Source organism: Lipotes vexillifer, unplaced genomic scaffold (assembly GCF_000442215.2).
Source record: "Lipotes vexillifer unplaced genomic scaffold, Lipotes_vexillifer_v1.1 scaffold126, whole genome shotgun sequence".
Lineage (NCBI taxonomy): Eukaryota > Metazoa > Chordata > Mammalia > Artiodactyla > Lipotidae > Lipotes > Lipotes vexillifer.
Window position 1 is genome coordinate 1,172,634 of NW_006778324.1, and position 8,758 is coordinate 1,181,391.

Consider the following 8,758-nt stretch of genomic DNA (forward strand, 5'->3'; position numbering starts at 1 on the left):
CCCCCCCCCCCGCCTCTTGTTCCCCGGGCCGGGGCGGGAGCCCCAGTCTGGGGCGGAGGGGTAGGAGCTGGAGAAACTGTACCCCCCCCACCCCCGATCGGTCCCCAGCCGCTGCAGGTGGAGTCCAGCAGGCACGGCTTGTTTCTGAACCGGGTAGATGGTGGGCCTGGGGAGGGGCTGGGAGGACCTGCTTGTGGGGTCGAATCAGGAGGCGGAGCTGAGGCCGGCGCTGTGCTCCCCTTGCCTCCCCGCGTCGGCCTCGCAGCACGTGGACCTGCAGAACTTCTCCTCCAGCTGGAGCGACGGGATGGCCTTCTGCGCCCTGGTGCACTCCTTCTTCCCTGACGCCTTCGACTACAGCGCCCTGAGCCCCGCGCAGCGGCGGCAGAACTTCGAGCTGGCCTTCACCATGGCCGAGTGAGTATGGCGGGTCCCCTGGCTGCCAGCCCCTCCCAGTCCCCAAGCCCGAGTTCTACCCTGCGTCCAGCACAGGGCCCGGCAGGACGGGGGCAGCTGTCCGCAGACCTCAGAGCCTTGAGGCCACCCAGTCTGCCGCCTCCCGTACAGATGGAGAGACTGTGGCCGGGAAGGGGGGACTTTCCCCGGGCCACCCGGCGCTCAGTAGTAGAGCCAGGCCCTCTCCTCTTCTCGTGCACCTGCCCTCTTGGCTGGTACCCGGCCTCTGGTGTGCGATCTGCCAGACCAGCCACAGACAAAGTGCAAGGGGCAGTGGGACAGGGTCTGCCGGAGCGCTGAGCCTGTCCTCTCCAGGCTGGTGAGGGATACACTTGCTTGGGAGAGTCCCAGCAGGAAACTGAATAATATCTGCCTGGCGGACATTTCAGAATTCTCCAGTAGGTACCTTTTGCTTCCCTAAATGTCGTAAAAGCGTTCGATACGAAATTGCCTACCTTCTTAAGACCTGCTCATAGGGAGAAAATTGGGTGAGGGGTGATTCTGGGTTCAGGAGGTGCTCGGGGAGCTGGGCGTTTGGTCATAGGCTGAGGGCTACCCCCAGTGCCTCAGGAGAGTGTCAGAGTGCTCTGGTGAGGGTGCCTTCAAACCGAGTAGGCAGGAGGGTTTAACAAAGGGCTTCCTTGCAAACGTGTGGGCAGGAGTGAGCGATGAGCCAGGCGCCGTGGGGTACCCTTGGGCTGGGGAGAACAGCTGTGCGGAGAGGGCTGGCTGATAGGAGCTGTGCTTTGGGGCAGTGGGTGCGACCAGCTCACAGTGACCCGGCAGGAAGGGAGCTGAGGGAGTAAACCCTCCGCCCTCCCCCACCTCCTGCCCTCACGCCAGGGCCTCATGTGGGCCGAACACGGAAGGCAGAGGGCAGGGGAGCTATTGCTGCGGTCCACCGAGTCCGCGCCCCCGGTCCAGGGCAGGCACGGGGCAGAGATGAGGGTGTTGAGGGCTGCCCGTTGCTGGGCTTCGTGGAATTAGCGGGAGGAAGGTCAGAGGGCAGGAAGACCTCCCCAGAGCTGAGTTTCCTGGAGGGAACATTTATCATTCTCTCCTGGCCGCCCACCTTTGTGCCTGGTGGAGTGAGCCTCTGGCCACCCGTGTGTGCCTGACCCCCCCTTGTGTCTTGTCCGTGACCCCGGTGCCCACGTCCGGGAGGTGCTCTCACGTGCTGGTGGAGGTGGAAGAGCCCTCCCTGAAGCCTGGCCTGCCCAACCCCCCACCCCGAGTCTGTTCCACCCCACACCTGGCCCCAAGCCCGGCCGGGGAAGGAGTTGGAGCTCACAGGTTACAGCCCCGTGCCCGGTACTGCGGGTCTCGCTCTAGGGGCAGAATGGAGACCCTGACTTGTTGGCGTGCCGGCGTTGCCCCTGTTGTGTTGTCTCGGATGACCTGCGTGGCCTCTCGCCCCCGTGGGGTCATAAGAACTCCTTGTATACTTTGGAAGCCGTCTCTTTCCTGGCTGCTTAGGATTAGCTGTCATCCTAATTGCGGAAACAGCTTTGGGCAGAGCGTGTTACACAACCGAATCCAGACGATGCTGAAGTAACGCCAAGTGTAACGGCTCGATGTTGAGGAGGGGGCGCCTCCCCAGGAGGAGGCCCAGCTGCTTGGAAGCCCAGAAAGGGTGACTGTCGAAAAGCAGATGGTCAGAGTGTACAGGGCCCGGGCTCTGATGTGGGCACCCAAGACCCGCCCCCCACTGGGTGAGGCCACGCTTGTCTGACAGTTTTTCTCCATCGAGTCCAGTGGGCCTGGTGGTGCCCGCTCAAGCCCCGGCTGCCTTGGTCACCCTCAGCCCTGGACCAGGCTGGGCTGTGGCAGGGAGAGGGGTGCCCCGGGCCCCAGGATGGTGGCCCTGCACCCCAGCTCGCAGGGAACGTAACTTCCCTTGGCGGCCAGAGCCAGAGCCATTCGTGGCTGTGCTTTCCCAGCACGAGGTGTGAGCTCAGAGAGCCTCCAGACTCCAACCAGATGTTTCTTCTACTCCCACATTGGGGTTGGGGCGTGGGAGCCTGCTTCAGGCCGTACCTCCCTCCCACCCAGAGCAAAGGACGTGGTAAAAACTGGGCCCCGCCTTTCTGCCGCCTGAGCCGGCTCCCGGCTAGCTGGGGAGGGGAGGGGAGGGTGACCTTCGGGCCCCTGAGGTGAGTTCTGGCTTTTCTGCTGACTCGAGAGAGGGCCGGGAGGGGCGCCCACAGCTGGCCTGAGGGGGAGGAAGGTGCCACCCCTCCTGAGTCATCCGGGAACTCAGCTCACAGGTACGTGGGGGACAGGGCTGGGAGGGCGGGCCTGCCTGCCCGAGGCCTCCTGGGAGGATGGCAGCTGGGCTCACCTAGTTTCTTGGGCAGTAAGCTGGTTAGAACAGCTGGAAAGAAGGCACAGGGACACCTACTTGAGGATACTGGCTACCAGTGTCTTAACAGACACTCCTTAGTTTTTTTTTTGTTTTGTTTTGTTGTTTTTTTTTTAAAGAAGATGTTGGGGGTAGGAGTTTAGTAATTTATTTATTTATTTTTGCTGTGTTGGGTCTTCGTTTCTGTGCGAGGGCTTTCTCTAGTTGTGGCAAGTGGGGGCCAGTCTTCATTGCGTTGCGCAGGCCTCTCACTATCGCGGCCTCTCTTGTTGCGGAGCACAGGCTCCAGACGCGCAGGCTCAGTAGTTGTGGCTCACGGGCCTAGTTGCTCCGCGGCATGTGGGATCCTCCCAGACCAGGGCTCGAACCCGGGTCCCCTGCATTAGCAGGCAGATTCTCAACCACTGCGCCACCAGGGAAGCCCCAGACACTCCTTAGTTTTGCCAGCGAAAGCCAAACAGACACGTGGGGCTGGGGGAAAACCATCAAGGGCCACGCAGGCAGCAGCAGGCAGATTCAACCACTGCGCCACCAGGGAAGCCCCAGACACTCCTTAGTTTTGCCAGCGAAAGCCAAACAGACACGTGGGGCTGGGGGAAAACCATCAAGGGCCACGCAGGCAGCAGAGAGGCAGTTTGCGGTGGGCGGTGTAGGGTGGCAGGAGCCTGGGCTCTGATGAAGGAACAGCCTTTGGAAAGGAAAAGCAGCCATGGACAGGGCCCCTGCACATCAGGAAGGAGAAGCTTCCAGACCCTTCGGCGAGCAAGGGGCCTTAAAAGCACAGAGACGCATCCAGAACCTGGGGAGTAAGAGGGGTTTGTGATGCCCCTTCCCCTGATAATTTACCTCCCCAAAGATTCCCCGGGGCCTAATCTGTGTGAGTGATGCGGTGTTGACAACACAGTGAGCTCCCCTTGTCCGACAGGCGTTCGGGGCTTGGAAAGCGGGAGGACCAGCTGCTGTTGTGGGTGCTTGACCCTCTGCGCCCTTCTCCGCTGAGATGGAGAGTGCGGTGTAGGCCCGGGGCCGGCCAGTGTAGCTGAGGATCCCGCTTGCCCTGCGGGGAATGTGTCCTACTCTCAGGTTACAGCCCAGCTGAAGGACCTTCCAGGCTATTTGTAGTGCCCATGTGTCTCTAAAACCAGATAGGAGGCTGTAGTCCGAGCCCTGGCATCCCAGGCTGCATTTAGAGAAGGCTTAGACAAATAAAAATAACTCCTCAGGCACCTCCTCCACCTGCCTGCCTGACAGGCTAGCCCTGTAGTGACGAAGATCACAATAGGATAGTAGTAGGAGAAAATCCTCTAACCCGTTTTTAACCCCAAACAAGGTGGGGCTAATTCATCTAAAATTGGTAGTAGGCAAATGATAGCTCTGGTTCTTGCTGTGCAGTGACATTTGAAATGACCTGTACTTTCTTCTTTGGATTATTATTCCATGCTGTTTGAACTATTGAAAACAAGTTCGTGTTTTCACAAAAGCAGTTTTGTTTTCATTTAAAAGGCAATTGGGGCCTCTAATATTTTGAGACTGAAATGTTTCTATAAAAGTCAGTGTTCATCATCATTTTCCTTTACTCACATCCTGTCTCAGGAGCTGTGTCCATAGCTTTTAGAAATCTTATCATTACTGTCACGGCTGGTTGGGGTGGGTTGGGGACCAGATGGACGTTGCTCAGTCCCCTGGTTTCTGGGGAAGCCAGCACCTTGCCCATAGCTTCCTGTCTGCGGGGTAGAGGGTGGTACCAGGGTCAGGCCTTAGCGCCCGTCCTGACTGCCACCCTGGGCAGGGGCAGGGATGTCATTAGTGGCAGGGTCAGTGCGGCCTCTAGAATGTAGAAGGGGGCCAGCCCAAGTTGGACAACACTTGGGACGTGCCAGCAATTCTAGAGAGAAACCAGAACCCGCTCAGAGGAGAGCCCCCAGGTACGCACTGGGGGCACAGCAAAAGTCACGGATATTAAGAGTCTCTTCCAACGTGTGAAGGGCTCTTTTGTGGGGAAAAAACAATTAGACTGAGAATAGCCTTGTGAGGCCAATAGGTAGAAAGTACCAAGAGGCAAGATAGCGTGAGAAACGTGAGGGAAGACTTCCTCCTGGCCAGGGCCACCCGCAGCGGGATCAGAATGGTACTTGGAGGAAATTAGGGCCCCTTCCCTGAACCTGGAGGGGAGCATGGCCGAGGCAGGTCCTTCACCAGGTGGTTGGTGCCTCTGAGGGGGGTGTTTGGAGGGTGGGATTTCAGTTCTCTTCCAAGGCTGAGGTTTAGGGTTCTAATGGTGCCCACGTTTCCTGGGGGACTGAGTACTGAGGCCACTGATGTCAGTGGTGATACGTGGGCACACACCTGGCATTCTCCGTCTGCAGCCCTGGGAGGGTAGGAGGAGCTCTCCCTGCGCTGCAGGTAGGGAGAAGGGCATCAGACGCCACCTGATAGCTCAAGGAGGTGAACTCAGGTCCACGGCCTCCCCAGGAACTCAGACTTTCAGTCCTTGACTATCAACAAAGCACCTCTGCGTGCGTATCCTCGTCACAGCGTCCACTCCCCTGACACTGAGCCCCGCCCTGGCCCATCCTGGGCAGCCAGGGTGCCCGCTTATCGGGCCAGAGCCACTCGCCACCCCACGAAGCCCTCGGCTTCCCTTGCAAGCTGCCCGCTCCAAACCGAGGGGGAGCCCGCCGACGGGATCCAGGACCGGTGTCTCCGTTTTGCCCTGACTTTCGGTTTCTGATAGGAGGCCCGGCGTCAGGCCAGCACCACAGGATGGGCCCCGTGCTGATACTACAGTGCTTGTCTTTGGAGCACGCAGGCCCAGGAGCCAGCAGGGACTGGTAGAAAGTGCTTGGGGTACAAGGCACCACCTCCCAACAAGAACAAGCCCACCGGGAGGGGGAGCGGAGGTCAGGGGCTGACTTTCCACCGAGGAAATGGCACGGAAGGGTGATGCTATGGGCAGAGCCAGGATCTGAACCCAGCTCCTTAGAGTTCCAGTTCAGGCCTCTTCTCCCTGATGACCCACTCTGCTGCTTGGAGCGAACCATGATAATACAGACAGCAACAGTGATCATTCCTAACGTTTATTGAGCTCTTCTGATGTGCCAGACACCGCTCCTGCTGGTTGTGTGATTAGCTCATGAATCCTCCCACCTCCCTGTGAAGTGGCTGTTATCCAGTCGGGGAAACTGAGGCCCTGAGAAGTTAAGTGTCGTCCTCAAATCATATCGCTAGGAAGGATACAGCTGGGATGTGAACAGCGTCACTCATGGACTTATGGACATGGGGGCAAAAAGACCGGAGACCCTGGAACTACAAGAGTGCACACAACTGTTGAAGCTGATGGGACCGAGTGCAGTTGCTTTGGTCCTTTTGGGTTCGGCCTGACGGCGCGTCTGGCTCGGCATAGGGCGGGGCTTTGCTGGGCTTGGCAGAGGGTCCCTGCTGTTACCTCCCAGGTGGATGCTCGTCTTCCCACCTCCATGAGACCTTGAACCCGGGACCTTCAGTCCCCCTCCCAGCTGGGAACGGCAGAGGGAACAGCTTTTTTTGCAGCCCAGTGAAAGGCCCCAGTTTCCACACGCATCTGCACCAGTGGGCCAGAAGTTAAAGCAGTATTTCCCAGAGCATGAGGTGGGCCCAGGGCGAGGTTGAGGGGAGGCTCACAAGATGATTTGAGGCAACTTTTAAAACTTTGAGTTGGGGGCTTCCCTGGTAGCGCAGTGGTTGAGAGTCCGCCTGCCGATGCAGGGGACACGGGTTCGTGCCCCGGTCCGGGAAGATCCCACATGCCGCGGAGCGGCTGGGCCCGTGAGCCATGGCCGCCGGGCCTGAGCGTCCGGAGCCTGTGCGCCGCAACGGGAGAGGCCACAACAGTGAGAGGCCCATGTACCGCAAAAAAAAAAACAACTTTGAGTTGTTGTGACCCTTGAGTAGATAATAAAATCAATTTAGTGGCTCACGACCAGCATTAAAACAAAACAGAAAAACAGAAAAAAAGGAGGTGGGGAGAGAAATAAAGACGAAATCTAGAAAAAATATGAGTAGTAGAAAAGGTCAGTATCTTTTCGAAACTTTATTTCCACATAAATGTATGCACGTGCTGAATGAATCACGATGAAACACCTCTAACTATGGGTTATGGTTAAAAAATAAAAGGTTAAAGACACTGTTTTTTTTGTTTTGTTTTTTGTTTTTTGTTTTGCTGTACATGGGCCTCTCACTGTTGTGGCCTCTCCCGTTGCGGAGCACAGGCTCCGGACGCACAGGCCCGGCGGCCATGGCTCATGGGCTCAGGCGCTCCGCGGCATGTGGGATCTTCCCGGACCGGGGCACGAACCCGTGTCCCCTGCATCGGCAGGCGCACTCTCAACCACTGCGCCACCAGAGAAGCCCAAAGACACTGTTTTAGGAAGCATATGGGTGAATTTATTTTTTACTTTATTCATTTTACATTTATTTTTATAGTCCGTGCTGATTCTCCATATACTGCTGATACACGCTGAATTTTTGTAGTGAAATTTAATTTTGGAGCTAAATTTTTATTAATAAAACTAACCTTTTCGATTAATATGTTTGTCTAAATTAATAAAATTGAATTTTTTAGCAGAACTTAATTTAGTGAAAACTTAAAGTGAAGCTGAATTTCACTGAAATTTTAAAGTAAGTCTAGTTACGTAAAAACGCGAGTCATAAGGGCGTTTCCTGGATGTGGGAGTCTGGGAAACACTGCATTAGAGAAAGTAACCGCAAAGGCTCTTCTGGGGTGATGTGAATTCACAGTTGGAGAGCACTTGGGAGCCTCCAGCTCCGGGCCAAGCTCTGTTCTGGGGCTGATGGCTGGGGCCGGCGTTCTGATGCGGCTTCTGTGTTTCAGGAATCTGGCCAACTGTGAGCGCCTCATTGAGGTGGAGGATATGATGGTGATGGGCCGCAAGCCGGACCCCATGTGCGTCTTCACTTACGTCCAGTCTCTGTACAACCACCTGCGTCGCTTTGAGTGAAGCCCCTCGGGGCTGGAGAGCCAAGCCCCGAAGGAGTCGGTGGGGCCGCCTGTGTCCCGGAATCAGGATGCCCCCCCCCCCAGCAGAGTTGCATTCTGGTGTGAGAGAGCTGTTTGTTCTGTGCCTGGTGACCACGCTTCCCAACCTGCCCGGCTGCGTTACTGATGGGAACGTACTGCTGAGCTGAGTGCACTGACTGCACTGATCACAGCCAAGGGCTCCAAGGAAGAGGAAATTTTACCGGAGAGAAAGAAATTGGTGCTAAATAATTACCTTCCTTAAAAAATAATAATAATGCTTGTCTGTAGATTCTGGAAGCCTGAATCAGTGTTGCCTCTGCTGAGCTGGATCCATTGGCTTTACAGGGTTTTGCATTGACTACAAAGTGTTTTTTAATCAAAATACTCAAGAGTTTTCTACTTCCTCACACTATTGTAGGTTCCTTTCCTCCCTCACTCTGGGCCACTGCCAGGAAATATAGAGACGCTTAATCAGCAGCTTGACAAAGAAGACTGAAGTCTTGGGAAGAAACTGTTTAATCACTCCCAGGTCCTGGGCAGCAGCTGACCTGCAAGTCACCTCGGCTCTCTGGGGAAATGGGAGGGCTCTCGTCTGGTCCCAAAGTGGTCCTGTCCTTCCCAGGAGGGCTCCACACGTGTCTGGCTAAGAATAGGCCCTCGGGAAGTTAACACTTTTAGGGAAGGACGGGCATTTGGTGCTGCCAGGTGGTTTTTATTCACAGCTTTTTTTAAGGGATTTGCTGCAGATATTTATAAAAAGTAACTCCATCTGTACCACTGACCGTTTGTACATAAAAAGATGTGTCGCACTTCGCTTGGGATTTGTTATTTCTGTTTGGGAGATGGGATGCCTGGGAATAAGAGATTTCTCATCCATTTCAAATGAAAATCTGCTTACATCCCGCCCCCCCACCCCCCCACCC

The 8,758-nt window shown here is 56.1% G+C and overlaps 1 protein-coding gene across 1 annotated transcript in view; it reads left to right on the forward strand.

Annotated features, from left to right (window-relative positions):
• SMTNL2 (smoothelin like 2) overlaps nt 1-8,653 on the forward strand; it is a 20,941-nt gene extending 12,288 nt beyond the window's left edge. The window contains exons 7-8 of the mRNA XM_007451601.1: nt 266-417; nt 7,689-8,653. Of these exons, the coding sequence (XP_007451663.1) occupies nt 266-417; nt 7,689-7,815 (279 nt within the window). The 3' untranslated portion in view covers nt 7,816-8,653. The remainder of the gene's footprint in view (nt 1-265; nt 418-7,688) is intronic.
• The last annotated feature ends 105 nt before the right edge of the window (nt 8,654-8,758 follow it).